Source organism: Oncorhynchus kisutch, unplaced genomic scaffold (genome assembly GCF_002021735.2).
Source record: "Oncorhynchus kisutch isolate 150728-3 unplaced genomic scaffold, Okis_V2 scaffold1004, whole genome shotgun sequence".
NCBI lineage: Eukaryota > Metazoa > Chordata > Actinopteri > Salmoniformes > Salmonidae > Oncorhynchus > Oncorhynchus kisutch.
This window is the reverse complement of record NW_022262949.1, coordinates 62,842-80,292: the sequence shown is the minus strand read 5'-3', so window position 1 is coordinate 80,292 and position 17,451 is coordinate 62,842. Positions and strand designations below refer to the sequence as shown.

Below are 17,451 nucleotides of genomic sequence, written 5' to 3'. Positions count from 1 at the left end.
CTACATGACTGCTGAGGTGACATTACGGACCCCTTAGGATTTGTGGCGTTCCTTGTGTATTTGTTTCCCGTATATGTTCCACTTCGTTTCTCCTTTGTACTTGTGACACTATTTGAGGTTTTAACGCCTATCTCTATTAGGTGTGACTGGCAACTGCAGTGGGTTGAATCCTACTAGTTCAGTGTTTCCCAACTCCAGGCAGGGGTAGAGTAGCCATTTTTGTTGTAGCGCTGGAGAGGCACAGCTGATTGAAAGAGTTGAATCAGGTGCAACAACAACAACAACAACAACAACAAGAAGAACAACACCAATCAATGTGAAGAGTGGGACACAGATTAGTAGTGGATCCCCCAGTTGTCACAGTTGGGCCTTGTGTTCAACATAGCTCAGTATTTGAGTGTGTTTCCCGCGCATGTAAGTAGCTTTCATTTCTTCTTCCTCCATAGTTCCCTAGAACGAACGCCCTCCCCTTTGCAGCAGAGGCCAGGCAAAAGCGCGCGCTTTCTGTGCCACTGGCTTCAATCAGGTCCACCAAACGCAGATAATAAGAGCACCAAGCCCCAAAAATTGCGTCATTCATTCACTTTTTTTTATTTTTATTTTTTATTTTTATTTCACCTTTATTTAACCAGGTAGGCTAGTTGAGAACAAGTTCTCATTTGCAACTGCGACCTGGCCAAGATAAAGCATAGCAGTGTGAGCATACAACAAAGAGTTACACATGGAGTAAACAATTAACAAGTCAATAACACAGTAGAAAACGAAGGGGGGGTCTATATACAATGTGTGCAAAAGGCATGAGGAGGTAGGCAAATAATTACAATTTTGCAGATTAACACTGGAGTGATAAAAGATCAGATGGTCATGTACAGGTAGAGATATTGGTGTGCAGAAGAGCAGAAAAGTAAATAAATAAAAACAGTACGGGGATGAGGTAGGTGAAAAGGGTGGGCTATTTACCAATAGACTATGTACAGCTGCAGCGATCGGTTAGCTGCTCAGATAGCTGATGTTTGAAGTTGGTGAGGGAGATAAAAGTCTCCAACTTCAGCGATTTTTGCAATTCGTTCCAGTCACAGGCAGCAGAGTACTGGAACGAAAGGCGGCCAAATGAGGTGTTGGCTTTAGGGATGATCAGTGAGATACACCTGCTGGAGCGCGTGCTACGGATGGGTGTTGCCATCGTGACCAGTGAGCTGAGATAAGGCGGAGCTTTACCTAGCATAGACTTGTAGATGACCTGGAGCCAGTGGGTCTGGCGACGAATATGTAGCGAGGGCCAGCCGACTAGAGCATACAAGTCGCAGTGGTGGGTAGTATAAGGTGCTTTAGTGACAAAACGGATGGCACTGTGATAGACTGCATCCAGTTTGCTGAGTAGAGTGTTGGAAGCCATTTTGTAGATGACATCGCCGAAGTCGAGGATCGGTAGGATAGTCAGTTTTACTAGGGTAAGCTTGGCGGCTTGAGTGAAGGAGGCTTTGTTGCGGAATAGAAAGCCGACTCTTGATTTGATTTTCGATTGGAGATGTTTGATATGAGTCTGGAAGGAGAGTTTGCAGTCTAGCCAGACACCTAGGTACTTATAGACGTCCACATATTCTAGGTCGGAACCATCCAGGGTGGTGATGCTAGTCGGGCATGCAGGTGCAGGCAGCGACCGGTTGAAAAGCATGCATTTGGTTTTACTAGCGTTTAAGAGCAGTTGGAGGCCACGGAAGGAGTGTTGTATGGCATTGAAGCTTGTTTGGAGGTTAGATAGCACAGTGTCCAAAGACGGGCCGAAAGTATATAGAATGGTGTCGTCTGCGTAGAGGTGGATCAGGGAATCGCCCGCAGCAAGAGCAACATCATTGATATACACAGAGAAAAGAGTCGGCCCGAGAATTGAACCCTGTGGCACCCCCATAGAGACTGCCAGAGGACCGGACAGCATGCCCTCCGATTTGACACACTGAACTCTGTCTGCAAAGTAATTGGTGAACCAGGCAAGGCAGTCATCCGAAAAACCGAGGCTACTGAGTCTGCCGATAAGAATATGGTGATTGACAGAGTCGAAAGCCTTGGCAAGGTCGATGAAGACGGCTGCACAGTACTGTCTTTTATCGATGGCGGTTATGATGTCGTTTAGTACCTTGAGTGTGGCTGAGGTGCACCCATGACCGGCTCGGAAACCAGATTGCACAGCGGAGAAGGTACGGTGGGATTCGAGATGGTCAGTGACCTGTTTGTTGACTTGGCTTTCGAAGACCTTAGATAGGCAGGGCAGGATGGATATAGGTCTGTAACAGTTTGGGTCCAGGGTGTCTCCCCCTTTGAAGAGGGGGATGACTGCGGCAGCTTTCCAATCCTTGGGGATCTCAGACGAGATGAAAGAGAGGTTGAACAGGCTGGTAATAGGGGTTGCGACAATGGTGGCAGATAGTTTCAGAAATAGAGGGTCCAGATTGTCAAGCCCAGCTGATTTGTACGGGTCCAGGTTTTGCAGCTCTTTCAGAACATCTGCTATCTGGATTTGGGTAAAGGAGAACCTGGAGAGGCTTGGGCGAGGAGCTGCGGGGGGGGCGGAGCTGTTGGCCGAGGTTGAAGTAGCCAGGCGGAAGGCATGGCCAGCCGTTGAGAAATGCTTATTGAAGTTTTCGATAATCATGGATTTATCAGTGGTGACCGTGTTACCTAGCCTCAGTGCAGTGGGCAGCTGGGAGGAGGTGCTCTTGTTCTCCATGGACTTCACAGTGTCCCAGAACTTTTTGGAGTTGGAGCTACAGGATGCAAACTTCTGCCTGAAGAAGCTGGCCTTAGCTTTCCTGACTGACTGCGTGTATTGGTTCCGGACTTCCCTGAACAGTTGCATATCACGGGGACTATTCGATGCTATTGCAGTCCGCCACAGGATGTTTTTGTGCTGGTCGAGGGCAGTCAGGTCTGGGGTGAACCAAGGGCTGTATCTGTTCTTAGTTCTGCATTTTTTGAACGGAGCATGCTTATCTAAAATGGTGAGGAAGTTACTTTTAAAGAATGACCAGGCATCCTCAACTGACGGGATGAGGTCAATGTCCTTCCAGGATACCCGGGCCAGGTCGATTAGAAAGGCCTGCTCACAGAAGTGTTTTAGGGAGCGTTTGACAGTGATGAGGGGTGGTCGTTTGACTGCGGCTCCGTAGTGGATACAGGCAATGAGGCAGTGATCGCTGAGATCCTGGTTGAAGACAGCGGAGGTGTATTTGGAGGGCCAGTTGGTCAGGATGACGTCTATGAGGGTGCCCTTGTTTACCGAGTTAGGGTTGTACCTGGTGGGTTCCTTGATGATTTGTGTGAGATTGAGGGCATCTAGCTTAGATTGTAGGACTGGCGGGGTGTTAAGCATATCCCAGTTTAGGTCACCTAACAGAACAAACTCTGAAGCTAGATGGGGGGCGATCAATTCACAAATGGTGTCCAGGGCACAGCTGGGAGCTGAGGGGGGTCGGTAGCAGGCGGCAACCGTGAGAGACTTATTTCTGGAGAGAGTAATTTTCAAAATTAGTAGTTCGAACTGTTTGGGTATGGACCTGGAAAGTATGACATTACTTTGCAGGCCATCTCTGCAGTAAACTGCAACTCCTCCCCCTTTGGCAGTTCTATCTTGACGGAAGATGTTATAGTTGAGTATGGAAATCTCTGAATTTTTGGTGGCCTTCCTGAGCCAGGATTCAGACACAGCAAGGACATCAGGGTTAGCAGAGTGTGCTAAAGCAGTGAGTAAGACAAACTTAGGGAGGAGGCTTCTGATGTTGACATGCATGAAACCAAGGCTTTTTCGAACACAGAAGTCAACAAATGAGGGTGCCTGGGGACATGCAGGGCCTGGGTTTACCTCCACATCACCCGCGGAACAGAGAAGGAGTAGTATGAGGGTGCGGCTAAAGGCTATCAAAACTGGTCGCCTAGAGCGTTGGGGACAGAGAATAAGAGGAGCAGGTTTCTGGGCATGGTAGAATATATTCAGGGCATAATGCGCAGACAGGGGTATGGTGGGGTGCGGGTACAGCGGAGGTAAGCCCAGGCACTGGGTGATGATGAGAGAGGTTGTATCTCTGGACATGCTGGTAGTAATGGGTGAGGTCACCGCATGTGTGGGAGGTGGGACAAAGGAGTTATCAGGGGTATGAAGAGTGGAACTAGGGGCTCCATTGTGAACTAAAACAATGATAACTAACCTGAACAACAGTATACAAGGCATATTGACATTTGAGAGAGACATACAGCGAGGCATACAGTAATCACAGGTGTTGAATTGGGAAAGCTAGCTAAAACAGTAGGTGAGACAACAGCTAATCAGCTAGCACAACAACAGCAGGTAAAATGGCGTAGACTAGGCAACGGGGCCAACAGATAAAACAAACAAGCAGAATGGAGTACCGTGATTTATGGACAGTCCAGCGTGCATCAGCTATGTAGCCAAGAGATCAGTGTCCAGGGGGCAGCGGTGGATGGGGAAGGGAAGCTGGACTGGCGAGTGTTATCCAGGTTAAAAAAAACGAACAATGACTAAATAGCTTGTAGCTAGTTAGCTGGTTAGCTTCTGGAGGTTCTTGAGTGTGTTCTAAAAATAAATAAAAAATAATAGCGATTCCGTATCACATTGGGTGAGGCAGGTTTCCGGAAGGTATAAACAAATTAAAAGTCAAAAGAGATAGAAAGTAAATATGGGTCCGGTGGGCGTTTGGGACGCGGCGATTCAGGCGGTTAGCAGGCCTGTGCTAACAAGCTAACAGTTTGTAGGCCCGGGCTAGACAAGGTAGCAGTTAGCGGACCGGAGCTGGACAAGCTAGCAGTTAGCAGGCCGAATTAGCAAGCAGGGAGATAGCGAGGGCTAGAGAGTTAGCCTTTGGGGGACGTCGCGATGGGGTGAGTCTGTTTATTCCTCTTCATGCGGTGACATCGATAGACCGGTCGTGGGCCCGGGTATTGTAGCTCAGGAGTATGCTACGGTGGTAGCGCAGGCCGGGCTAGCTTCAAGCTAAGTGGGTGGAAACGCTAGCCAGGGGTAATCATCCGGGGTTGCGGTTTAGCTAGATAGCTAGTTGTGAAGATCCAGCGTATTTGGAAGCTTAGGTTTAGCAAAATGTTTTTAAAGGGATAGCTATGTAAAAAACGAAAAATATGTAAAAAAAGAAAAATATGTAAAAAACGAAAAATAAACAAAATATAAACAAAATATACAGGGACACGACACGACAGGACGACTTACTGCTACGCCATCTTGGATATCATAGACTAGCGAACACACGATGTCTGGAAGAGGTAAAGGCGGCAAGGGACTCGGAAAAGGAGGCGCCAAGCGTCACCGTAAGGTTCTCCGCGATAACATCCAGGGAATCACCAAGCCCGCCATTCGCCGTCTGGCTCGCCGTGGCGGCGTGAAGCGTATCTCCGGCCTGATCTACGAGGAGACCCGCGGTGTCCTGAAGGTGTTCCTTGAGAACGTGATCCGTGACTCCGTCACCTACACCGAGCACGCCAAGAGGAAGACCGTTACGGCCATGGACGTGGTCTACGCTCTGAAACGCCAGGGACGCACCCTGTACGGTTTCAGCGGTTAAACGCACTCTTTTCGGAACGTCAACATCCCGACTTGAACCCAAAGGCTCTTTTAAGAGCCACCCACATCCGCTTCAAAAGGGCCAAATCCATTGTAGGAAACCATGAGCCACTCTTGAGTGGACAGGGAGGGAGTGTTAAATGACAGGAGGCTATGTTCAGTACAGTCGTATTAAACCACGAGCCACTCTGAGTGGACGGGGAGGGAGTGTTCATGACAGGAGGCTATGTTCAGTGCAGGCTTTGCGTACAGTCGTATTACGAGACACCTGAAATAAAGGCACCACGCCTGGGAAATCCCCACCAAGTCCAAAAAGGGGTGCCTTATGTCTGGCCATTGCATGGATCTTTTTTTGAAACACACCATTCCCCACCAGTGACAGAGCATAGGCTATGGAAAAGGGGGGGGGGGGACAGGTCTTTGTTAGGGAAGCAAGCCTCTGAGTGGAAGGCTCTTATGCGCGCTCAGCTCCACTGGGCAAATGGCAGGGGCGCCTATGAGAAAGCAGGGGTGTGTCCACGGCCGGCGAATTAGCTTAGCTTCGTCTTCATAAGACGGAAAGGGCTCTCCACCCCCTCATTCGTTTGTGAGAAGCAACGAGACATCAGCATCATGCCCGAGCCAGCAAAGTCCGCGCCCAAGAAGGGCTCCAAGAAAGCCGTCACCAAGACCGCAGGGAAAGGCGGCAAGAAACGCCGAAAGTCGAGGAAGGAGAGCTACGCCATTTACGTGTACAAAGTCCTGAAGCAGGTCCACCCCGATACCGGCATCTCCTCCAAGGCCATGGGAATCATGAACTCGTTCGTGAACGACATCTTCGAGCGTATCGCCGGAGAGTCGTCTCGCCTGGCCCACTACAACAAGCGTTCCACCATCACCTCCAGGGAGATCCAGACCGCAGTGCGCCTGCTGCTCCCCGGAGAGCTGGCCAAGCACGCAGTGTCCGAGGGCACCAAGGCCGTGACCAAGTACACCAGCTCCAAATAAACAGCGCATTTGGAGTGCTGTAGTAACCCAAAGGCTCTTTTAAGAGCCACCCACCCTGTCAGTGAAAAAAGCAAATCCGTGTGTGTGTGTGTGTGTGGAGGACATGTGTCCAATTGTGGGGAGGGGGGGGGGGATAAAGGATGCTGACATGAACAGGGTAGGAATGTGTGCATGCCAGTAGAACACAGTGAGGTGGAGTCCAATGACTGGAGCCTGTATCACTTTAGGCCGTAGCAGGGACCCTCTGCACACATGAAGAACAGTCTCCGAGCAAGTGACGTCACCGATTGAAACTAGCCGTTCCACCTGTACAAGAGGGGGGCGGAGGAGGAGGAGAAGAAGAGCCTCCAAATCTCTCTCTCTCTCTCTCTCGGCCTATATCAGGGCGAACAAGCACATGGGGTGCCAGCCTCCATAGCGCCGGCCGCACAGCCAGACACCAAGACCCCGCAGACACAAAGACCGGCACGAGTCACGCTGCGGAGTCAAGCGAGGAAGGAGGAGGACTGCGAGAGAGAAGGGCACAAAAGCCTATCTCGGCCTGTTCACAGACAGACGAGCTGAGTGAGCTCAACTACTTTGGCCCTCACCTCATCTGCTTTTGAAAGAGACACACAGAGAGAGAGACCACCTAGCAGAAGAAAAAAACACACACTGTGCACAAAGAGCAGGCTCCAAATCCAACTAAAGGACTAATAAAACATCACACACAGTGTATTATTTCCTGTGCCTCCTGGACACATGACGAATACAAGGTGAAACTAGTCTCAGCCAGGCCTCACAAGTGCATGTGTTTTAAGGTCCCCAAAAGAGCTCTCCTTTAAAACACCAAGGAGCACATCAGGGGACGCCAAACCATTTGATTCCCTTGCCAGACATCTCGGCTCACTCCACAATCAATGGTGCTCGCAATCGGATGCACTTTTAGGCCATTTAGGAGACAAATAGCACAGGAAAAGCAGTGCGCACCGCTCCACCCGACAGTCGAACGGTGAGGTTTTGAGCGAGTCGCAGCAAAATGCACGGGGCTTCTGCAGCCCACATGACTTTATTCTGAACGGACACAAGTCTGCTCGCTGGGCCGTTCGCTTTTGGGCCAAAAACACGGCTCCGTCGGTGACTTTTGGCCCGATATTGGCGACCAGAAAACACAAGTGAAAGAGCATTTGGCCAGCCCGGAGAAGCCGAGCTGGGTGGCTTGAGTCTACATGGTTCTCATGTCGCGTTTAAGGCCAGCCCCCTGCACGGTGTAGAGCTTCAATAGCGCAGAGCAGCGTCTACAGCAAAGTACTCCTCCTCACAGACTACCGTAGTGTTGTAAGTGTGTGTGTTTACCGGACCGAACGACAGACATGGCAGAAGTCGCACCAGCACCCGCCGCCGCCGCGCCGGCCAAGGCACCCAAGAAGAAGGCAGCAGCCAAGCCCAAGAAAGCGGGACCCAGCGTAGGCGAGCTCATCGTCAAGGCGGTGTCCGCCTCCAAGGAGAGGAGCGGCGTGTCCCTGGCCGCGCTCAAGAAGTCTCTGGCGGCAGGCGGCTACGACGTGGAGAAGAACAACTCCCGTGTCAAGATCGCCGTCAAGAGCCTCGTCACCAAGGGCACCCTGGTCCAGACCAAGGGCACCGGTGCCTCCGGCTCCTTCAAGCTCAACAAGAAGGCCGTCGAGGTCACCCTAAAATTATCTGCCGAAATTGTTGCCACCCCTATTACTAGCCTGTTCAACCTCTCTTTCGTGTCGTCTGAGATTCCCAAAGATTGGAAAGCAGCTGCGGTCATCCCCCTTTCAAAGGGGGGACACTCTTGACCCAAACTGCTACAGACCTATATCTATCCTACCGTGCCTTTCTAAGGTCTTCGAAAGCCAAGTCAACAAACAGATTACCAACCATTTCGAATCTCACCATACCTTCTCTGCTATGCAATCCGGTTTCAGAGCTGGTCATGGGTGCACCTCAGCCACGCTCAAGGTCTTAAACGATATCTTAACCGCCATCGATAAGAAACATTACTGTGCAGCCGTATTCATTGATCTGGCCAAGGCTTTCGACTCTGTCAATCACCATATCCTCATCGGCAGACTCGACAGCCTTGGTTTCTCAAATGATTGCCTCGCCTGGTTCACCAACTACTTCTCTGATAGAGTTCAGTGTGTCAAATCGGAGGGTCTGCTGTCCGGACCTCTGGCAGTCTCTATGGGGGTGCCACAGGTTCAATTCTTGGACCGACTCTCTTCTCTGTATACATCAATGAGGTCGCTCTTGCTGCTGGTGAGTCCTGATCCACCTCTACGCAGACGACACCATTCTGTATACTTCCGGCCCTTCTTTGGACACTGTGTTAACAACCCTCCAGGCAAGCTTCAATGCCATACAACTCTCCTTCCGTGGCCTCCAATTGCTCTTAAATACAAGTAAAACTAAATGCATGCTCTTCAACCGATCGCTACCTGCACCTACCCGCCTGTCCAACATCACTACTCTGGACGGCTCTGACTTAGAATACGTGGACAACTACAAATACTTAGGTGTCTGGTTAGACTGTAAACTCTCCTTCCAGACCCATATCAAACATCTCCAATCCAAAGTTAAATCTAGAATTGGCTTCCTATTTCGCAACAAAGCATCCTTCACTCATGCTGCCAAACATACCCTTGTAAAACTGACCATCCTACCAATCCTCGACTTTGGCGATGTCATTTACAAAATAGCCTCCAATACCCTACTCAACAAATTGGATGCAGTCTATCACAGTGCAATCCGTTTTATCACCAAAGCCCCCATATACTACCCACCATTGCGACCTGTACGCTCTCGTTGGCTGGCCCTCGCTTCATACTCGTCGCCAAACCCACTGGCTCCATGTCATCTACAAGACCCTGCTAGGTAAAGTCCCCCCCTTATCTCAGCTCGCTGGTCACCATAGCATCTCCCACCTGTAGCACACGCTCCAGCAGGTATATCTCTCTAGTCACCCCCAAAACCAATTCTTTCTTTGGCCGCCTCTCCTTCCAGTTCTCTGCTGCCAATGACTGGAACGAACTACAAAAATCTCTGAAACTGGAAACACTTATCTCCCTCACTAGCTTTAAGCACCAACTGTCAGAGCAGCTCACAGATTACTGCACCTGTACATAGCCCACCTATAATTTAGCCCAAACAACTACCTCTTTCCCAACTGTATTTAATTTTTATTTATTTATTTATTTTGCTCCTTTGCACCCCATTATTTTTTATTTCTACTTTGCACATTCTTCCATTGCAAAACTACCATTCCAGTATTTTACTTGCTATATTGTATTTACTTTGCCATCATGGCCTTTTTTGCCTTTACCTCCCTTCTCACCTCACATTGTATATAGACTTGTTTATACTGCATTATTGACTGTATGTTTGTTTTTACTCCATGTGTAACTCTGTGTCGTTTTATCTGTCGAACTGCTTTGCTTTATCTTGGCCAGGTCGCAATTGTAAATGAGAACTTGTTCTCAACTTGCCTACCTGGTTAAATAAAGGTAAAATAAAAAAATTAAAAAAAGAAGCCCGCCAAGAAAGCCGCAGCCCCCAAAGCTAAGAAGGTGGCCGCCAAGAAGCCCGCCGCCGCCAAGAAGCCCAAGAAGGTAGCAGCCAAGAAGGCCGTGGCCGCAAAGAAGTCCCCCAAGAAGGCCAAGAAGCCCGCTACACCCAAAAAGGCCGCCAAGAGCCCAAAGAAGGTGAAGAAGCCCGCCGCAGCGGCCAAGAAAGCGGCCAAGAGCCCCAAGAAGGCTACCAAGGCAGTGAAGCCCAAAGCCGCCAAGCCCAAGGCAGCCAAGGCCAAGAAGGCAGCCCCCAAGAAGAAGTAAACCTATTCCAAACAGTGTTCTTTCTACTCGACACATGTTGTTACCACAAAAGGCTCTTTTAAGAGCCACCCACCTCTTTCCATAAAAGCGCATGTCATTCCATGTACGTCCTACCTACCTACCTACCTGTGGTGCAAAAGATATGAAATGAATGACTTACGCACCACATGTTCGAGTGGCTAAATGGCTTTACATTTGTCACTCAAGAGTGCAGCACCCTCACCAGTCAACATTGGTGTGATATGTGTTAGAATTCGCATGTCACATTGATCCTGATAATAAGAGGAATACATACTATAGTGTGTTGGACAGCAGCCATTTGTATTATGAGCCACTCTGGAATTGATTGATACATGTTTCAGTGATTTGAGTTGTCACTTTGGCGCTCCCGCCAATGAGAAAAAGTAACAAAAGTCGGAGGGAAACAGAGTAGCCTAGCCCTTGTCACTCTGCTGCCTGCGGGCGGGCGGGCTTAGGGCTGACTGTCTGTCTCTCCCTCACTCCAATTGGATAAGGGCACACCGGTCCAGTGGCCAATCGATGCCTCTTGTGGCGAGGTATAAGTAAGGCTCTCGAGGTGGCCAGCGCCTCATTGAGACTTTCTGTGACATACTGAAGCTACCAATATGAGCGGAAGAGGCAAAACCGGAGGCAAGGCCAGGGCGAAGGCAAAGACACGTTCATCCCGTGCCGGGCTCCAGTTCCCCGTGGGCCGTGTGCACAGGCTGCTGCGCAAAGGCAACTACGCCGAGCGTGTGGGCGCTGGCGCACCAGTCTACCTGGCCGCAGTGCTCGAGTACCTGACTGCTGAGATCCTGGAGTTGGCCGGAAACGCTGCCCGTGACAACAAGAAGACTCGTATCATCCCCCGTCACCTGCAGCTGGCAGTCCGTAACGACGAGGAGCTGAACAAACTGCTTGGCGGCGTGACCATCGCTCAGGGTGGTGTTCTGCCCAACATCCAGGCAGTGCTGCTCCCCAAGAAGACTGAGAAGGCCGTCAAAGCCAAGTAAAATCGCTGGTGCGGCTGCAACTTGACTACTCAACCCCCAAAGGCTCTTTTAAGAGCCAACCACCTAGCTCAGCAAAAGCGCAAAGTGTCCTTTGTATGCCTGGCCAACTATTTGGCGCGTTTGTTAGATACACACATAAACACGGCACAGTATCAAGTGCCCACATGAGGCCTAAAATGAAGAATAACAAGTACTAGGCTAGAATGAGAGAGCATTATTGCGCGTAAAGAGTAACGTTGCTCGCGGCCCTAACAAAAGACCCAAGCGGGCCTCGGCGAGGGAGGGGGTTGCATTTTGGGGCGGCACGGAGAGGCCGAGCCTCCCGTCCAATGGGCGGCGGAGGAGGCCTCCGCAACGGGCCAATCAGGGCGGTGCGGAGATGGTGACCAATCAGCAGACGCCGCTGCCGGCTTTATAAACTTCACATAGGCATTTGGAGGCTATACTCCGACTGTGAAAGAAGGAAGCTAGCTAGCGCCATGGCCAGAACCAAGCAAACCGCTCGCAAATCCACCGGTGGCAAAGCACCCAGGAAGCAGCTCGCCACCAAGGCTGCGCGCAAGAGCGCCCCGGCCACCGGCGGCGTGAAGAAGCCTCACCGTTACAGGCCCGGCACCGTGGCTCTTAGAGAGATCCGTCGTTACCAGAAGTCCACTGAGCTGCTGATCCGCAAACTGCCTTTCCAGCGCCTGGTGCGAGAAATTGCCCAGGACTTTAAGACCGACCTGCGCTTCCAGAGTTCCGCAGTGATGGCCCTGCAGGAAGCAAGCGAGGCTTACCTGGTCGGCCTGTTCGAGGACACCAACCTGTGCGCCATCCACGCCAAGAGGGTGACCATCATGCCCAAGGACATCCAGCTGGCCCGTCGTATTCGCGGAGAGCGCGCATAAACGATGACCTGATCTCCAAAATCCCCCAAAGGCTCTTTTAAGAGCCACCTCCATATTTCAGTCAAAAAGGCACAATTGTTCCATTTGTACACGCCCCTTTCCCACAGTTTTCCCTGCTCTCGAGTCCCTACAGACCGTGGTTCGATTCCAGGCTGTATCACCACCGGCCGTGATTGTAAATAAGAGTTTGTTCTTAACTGACTTGAGTCGTTTCAATAACGCTCTCTATATGTGATTAGATGTATGCCTAGAGTAGAAGAGGGGAAAATACAGTAGCAGTAATGAGTGATAGTAATGATATAGGGCAAAAAGTGGCGAAAATGGTCACTATGTAGCTAAGAACAACTGACTTTGAAAGTCCCATGTTGCAGTGCCGCTGATGAGAGGGGAAAAGTTTTACCGTGGAGCACGGAGGCCATCTAGTGGTTAAACGCGGGTACTGTCAGCGTGTGAGCACGTCATAGTTGCTCCCTATTGGTATTTGATCTTCAGGCCAGTGTTTCCCAAACTCGGTCCTCGGGTCCCCAAGTGGGGTACGTTGTGTTTTTTCGAATCCAATTGCTCTTGGAATGTAACATGCTAGAGTATGTCTTTTCCTTTGTGAAAATGGCCATTCAATCATTTCTGGGCCATGTGACATTCCTCGATGGCCCAAAAAATCCATGTTTTGATCCGATCATTACAACGTTAGCTGTGTGCACCCCATAATTCATGCGACTGACTAAGCTATTGAAAGTCAAATGATATATCTCTGTCCAGCGCAAGTGAAAGGTGGTCGAAAAAAAGTGGTACCAACGTTTTGGTTGAAGGTACAGGAAATGTTGTAGGCCACCCAATTAGACGTGATATTATTAAGTCGCCCTTTTGTGCTTGTTTGTGTGAGTGCATAGGTAAGTTGTTTCGATATGGTGGAATAAATGGAGAAATGAAAGGAATGTATTTAGTGGGATGAATTCAGTGTGCGATTGAATATTCCAATGCCATACCCATTGTTAGTCCTTTAGACTAGATCCGAGATCCCTTAAGAGAATGAAGAGAAAAGGTATCAGGACGGCAGGAATCAATAGATGTAATCATCAAGGGCTTGCAAAAGAGCTGTTACGAAACAGGACACAAGCAGCCGGGATGATTGCCCTATTAGTAGTTGACCAATTACAAAATAGCAATCAGCAATGCGGGCAGGTACGTGTTGATTGCTGTATTGGCTTCGTAAATAGGCTTCATAAGGAACTAAATGGCTCAGCACATGACACCTTCACAGTGGAGAATATTTGATACTACTGACTTCCGTTGAGTCGAGTCGTGTGTCCTTGACGTGATTTGAAGTCGACTTCTGATGTGGGATTTAGTTCATTTTTAAAAGAAGATTTGCTGAGGAATCGAAATGATAAGACAAAGTAAAGGCCCTAAATACAGGCTGCCAGTTAAATGCAGCAATGACACGGCTAAAGTGTGTAATTGCCGGACCAAAGAGCAGGAATTGTCTGCTGTTGCATCTTCACTCATGAGACAGGTAATAGCGGAGCTCCGTGGTGCTGAAAAGGACAGCGCCCCTGGCCATTTGCCAAAGCCTATTTCCCGTTGGAGGGATTCTTGACATGCTATAGGCACAGTTCAGTACACCCCTCATCCAACAGACAGACCCCCTCCTGTAATTGGTCCCAGAATCATCCACTTGATTCCCGACCACCAACCGATTCTCGGGGTGCATTGGTGTAAAATGTGGTCGTCGAGATAAAGTTCTATAGGCTACATGGGGTAATGGCATCTGGAGCTTTTTTTTTGGAGCTACCTACACCAGTAGGAGAGCTTACAGATAAAGAGTGCACTAGGCTAGAGAGAAAAGTAGCATTCCGTTTTTCATAAAGTAGGTCAATGTAACTTACCCTCTTTTGATACTTGAGAAACATACATTCACATGATGTCCAAATCTGCAAGAGACAAACCAGCAGAAAATCAGCAGGTGAACAAAAGGGTTAAGTGAATATGATTTAAGAGCAGTCAAATGAAGTAATAGTGACATAGATTGTAAGAACTGAAATCTACCATGTGAACATTGCATTGTGGCTTTAGAAGAGCATGTATTTGTAGATGAATGACAGATTAGGTTTGGTGACAAAGTAACTGTATAATTTGAGGTACTCTACATGAGCATGTGTTTGCCTATTTGATGATCTGTTGGTAGTTAATGTTTGATTTTGACCACGTACTTGTTGTGACAATTGCATCAGGTTGAGGGAGAAATGCTCTGTGTGGCCATTGTGAGTGGCACTTCTGATCCAGCAGGTGGTGTTAAGATCCCTCCCTATGTGGCTTGAATGATGAGCCAGTGTTGGCTAAATGACTTGTGGTCCAGTGGGTGGCGGTGAAATGCCTCCCTATCTATATGACTTGACCTATTCCTTTGACATTGTTCACTTGGAGATGATTCCGGTCTTCTTCGTGTCCTCTTCATGAGCACTTCTGCATGTCTTCCTTCCTGTCTTGCCATGTGTGTTTTTGTTAGATATCACTGGGCACATTCCTAACGTGGAGGTCGTTTGCATAGCTCATGTCATGTGGATATATAAAGTATTGTATTGTAAGGTATGTTAGTCTACGGACTGTCTGACATGGCTCGTCCATATATTGATGTATTCCAATTCCATTTGGGTGTATTGTGTGGAATGTTGGAACATGGTTCGATCTTACTTGTTAGACTTGACTGTGCTGTTGGAGCTAGTAACACAAGCATTTCTGCTAAACAGGTGTATGTATATCTCTCTAGTCACCCCCAAAACCAAATCTTTCTTTGGCCGCCTCTCCTTCCTTCCAGTTCTCTGCTGCCAATGACTGGAAGGAAGTAGAAAAATCTGTGAAACTGGAAACACTTATCTCCCTCACTAGCTTTAAGCACCAACTGTCAGAGCAGCTCACAGATTACTGCACCTGTACATAGCCCACCTATAATTTAGGCCAAACAACTACCTCTTTCCCTACTGTATTTAATGAATGAATTAATTTAGCTCCTTTGCACCCCATTATTTTTATTGCTACTTTGGACATTTCTTCCATTTGCAAATCTACCATTCCAGTGTTTGACTTGCTATATTGTATTTACTTTGCCACCATGGCCTTTTTTTGACCTTTACCTCCCTTATCTCACCTCATTTGCTCACATGGTATATAGACTTGTTTATACTGTATTATTGACTGTATGTTTGTTTTACTCCATGTGTAAGTCTGTGTCGTTGTATGTGTCAAACTGCTTTGCTTTATCTTGGCTAGGTCGCAATTGTAAATGAGAAGTTGTTCTCAACTTGCCTACCTGGTTAAATAAAGGTGAAATAAAAAAAATATAAATAAATGTGTCTATTTGATTAGGATTAGGACTTTTCCTCTATGTGTCGCACTTCCATTTCCACTGTCATTTATGCTGCAGGCTAATTACTACCAATGTCATTGTGGTCCAAGTTCAACTCCTAGCCTATAGGGTGTGGTAACAGGCCCTCTGTTATTTGTTGTTGTACTCTGCATGTGAAGTATCTGCACTGTAGCCTATAGAGGAACTAAGCCCTTGATAATAGGGGAACGCAAGCAGTTGAAGGGAACAAGTGGCAGAGTCTAACCTGCTGTTGAACACAAACTCCCAGTCCTATGATGTTGCTCTGTGAAGGAGGTTAGCTTTTCAGCATTCAATTCATGGCAGCCTTCTTCTCCCTGGTTGATTTGTGAATGTGAGTGATTCGAGAATGTTTGGCTTTGGTATCCAAGGTGTTTGAGATTGTTGAGGACCAGTGTTCCGAGGGGCTGACTGTGACATCATAAAGCGGAATGTAGTTAGTGTGCTGTTTGAGGGATTCCAATTCAGTCCGTTGCGGCCTTCCAGGCAGCGCAGTTGTGCTTCAAGTGTGCTCTCTGTGTGATGACTTGTTGTGCGCCTACATGGACGGAGTACAGCTACGAACGGAGGTGACATTTGGGGTAAGCCTAAGCCTTTTCGTAACCTTAACCTATTTCTTCTAACTTGCTATGCTTTGTGCTTTGATGACACTAGCTGCATCCCAGCTAGTTGAACGCTTGTCAGGCGTTCTCGGCAGCCACTAAGTACAGGTAAGAGACAATTATGGCAACAATAAGTTGTAAGATGAAACCTAGTCACATCTGAGATGTGAATCAACTGCACCGATTGATAAATCGCCAGTATGTGTCCTTGGGCCTCATTTGTCCCCTTTGCAATGACCTGTTGAGATCATTCGATGCAACATCTGAGGCTATCTGGCCTATAAAGGATCCACCTCATACCACTATTTCCATAATATAAGGCTATGTTATTGGTTTTTGAAAAAAGTACCATACAATATTTGCACATCCCTATCACCTCTGTACGCATAGGAAAACGATCCCTTTATTGTGTGTGTGTGTTGGGTGAGTGTCTGAGGAATGTTTTACAGCGTTTCAGCTTGCAGAGGTGTCACCACCCTTCCCATGGCCACCTGGATCCTGTCTTGGGAAGAAAAAGAAGAATGATGTTATTACATGGCCTTAAAGAGCTACATGACTGCTGAGGTGACATTACGGACCCCTTAGGATTTGTAGCGTTCCTTGTGTATTTGTTTCCCGTATATGTTCCACTTCGTTTCTCCTTTGTACTTGTGACACTATTTGAGGTTTTAACGCCTATCTCTATTAGGTGTGACTGGCAACTGCAGTGGGTTGAATCCTACTAGTTCAGTGTTTCCCAACTCCAGGCAGGGGTAGAGTAGCCATTTTTGTTGTAGCGCTGGAGAGGCACAGCTGATTGAAAGAGTTGAATCAGGTGCAACAACAACAACAATAACAACAACAACAAGAAGAACAACACCAATCAATGTGAAGAGTGGGACACAGATTAGTAGTGGATCCCCCAGTTGTCACAGTTGGGCCTTGTGTTCAACATAGCTCAGTATTTGAGTGTGTTTCCCGCGCATGTAAGTAGCTTTCATTTCTTCTTCCTCCATAGTTCCCTAGAACGAACGCCCTCCCCTTTGCAGCAGAGGCCAGGCAAAAGCGCGCGCTTTCTGTGCCACTGGCTTCAATCAGGTCCACCAAACGCAGATAATAAGAGCACCAAGCCCCAAAAATTGCGTCATTCATTCACTTGAACTCAGCTAGCGAAC

General features: G+C 48.4%; 1 protein-coding gene across 1 annotated transcript; it reads left to right on the top strand.

Moving 5' to 3' along the window:
- Positions 1 to 5,175: 5,175 nt before the first annotated feature.
- On the top strand, positions 5,176 to 5,585 carry LOC116364141 (histone H4-like). The gene has a single exon (XM_031817377.1). It carries the CDS (start codon positions 5,274 to 5,276, stop codon positions 5,583 to 5,585), a length of 312 nt encoding a protein of 103 aa, XP_031673237.1. The 5' UTR covers positions 5,176 to 5,273.
- Positions 5,586 to 17,451: the final 11,866 nt, after the last annotated feature.

What these genes read in the sequence shown, in the direction of transcription:
- LOC116364141 (XM_031817377.1), top strand. Translation starts at nt 5,274, where the DNA reads ATGTCTGGAAGAGGTAAAGGCGGCAAGGGACTCGGAAAAGGAGGCGCC.